The 964-nt window shown below is 40.5% G+C and overlaps 1 protein-coding gene across 1 annotated transcript in view; it reads right to left on the reverse strand.

The window, feature by feature from the left end:
- Positions 1-964, reverse strand: part of ZCWPW1 (zinc finger CW-type and PWWP domain containing 1) — an 11983-nt gene that overhangs the window by 7230 nt on the left and 3789 nt on the right. Inside the window, exons 4-5 of the mRNA XM_042782967.1 lie at positions 396-512; positions 33-84 (exon numbers count right to left, since the gene is read on the reverse strand). Of these exons, the coding sequence (XP_042638901.1) occupies positions 33-84; positions 396-512 (169 nt within the window). The remainder of the gene's footprint in view (positions 1-32; positions 85-395; positions 513-964) is intronic.

Consider the following 964-nt stretch of genomic DNA (forward strand, 5'->3'; position numbering starts at 1 on the left):
AAGTTTCAAACACTGTAGAATTCTAAACTCACTGTATCTCTCTTATTTTCTTTTCCTCATAGACCCCATAGCCTTCCCTATCCACTAACCCAATATCAGCAGTCTAATTAGTACTGACAGGGTCAAACCAATGCTGATGAAAATTGAATTCACTAAAACTTGAGTTTAAGATTCCAGGCCCTTCCCTATAACATAACTCTGTAAGATGTCTTCCTCCAGCTCACTAGGCCCAGATTCATCTCAATATGATAGGAAAATCTCTTCTTCTCTCTCCAGCACTAGAGGGATCACTTGAGTGGTAATGACAACTATGTCATATTTAATCTAAAGGATACATGCAGAGAAAGAAAGGGAAGAACAATAAAAGCTGGAAAAAAAAATCCACTCCATCCTACCTATATTCTGGGCACAAGACCAGTTATCTGGGAGAGTGGAGGGGTCAATGTTCCCATGCAGTCGCCTCCATTTCTCACAGTTTGGGGAAGAACACTGGACCCAGACAACAAACTGATCTGTAATGGGGAAAAAAAAAAAACTGAAATAGAAGGCTCAAAAACTCGCTCTTTCTACAATCCAACTGAAATGAACGCAAACCTCCCCCTGCCACCAAATTACACAGGCACAGACCTCAGAGATCAACTAGTCCAATCCCTAACTTAAAAATGGAAATCTAAGGCTCAAAGAATTTAAGGGATGTGATGAAAGCCAGGCCATTGGTGGCAGAGCTGGACTTAGAACCCAGGTCTCACAACCCAATGTTTCTCCTCTATCACACTATCATCTCTCATCCCAAAACAGAAAGGCATTTTTCCAGTATTGACAGTTCTTTAAATAGAAAGGTTGTCTAGCCTCCTTCCCCCTAATGTCTGGTTCTCTATCACTACTGGAAAGTTCTTTTGAAGAGTTAACCAGCAAATCTTTTGTATACAACATCCAGAATTCTTATGCGAATAACAACTCATTG

The sequence above is a fragment of the Orycteropus afer genome, unplaced genomic scaffold, assembly GCF_000298275.1.
Source record: "Orycteropus afer afer isolate SDZICR_OR568_19922 unplaced genomic scaffold, OryAfe1.0 scaffold00542, whole genome shotgun sequence".
Taxonomy (NCBI): domain Eukaryota; kingdom Metazoa; phylum Chordata; class Mammalia; order Tubulidentata; family Orycteropodidae; genus Orycteropus; species Orycteropus afer.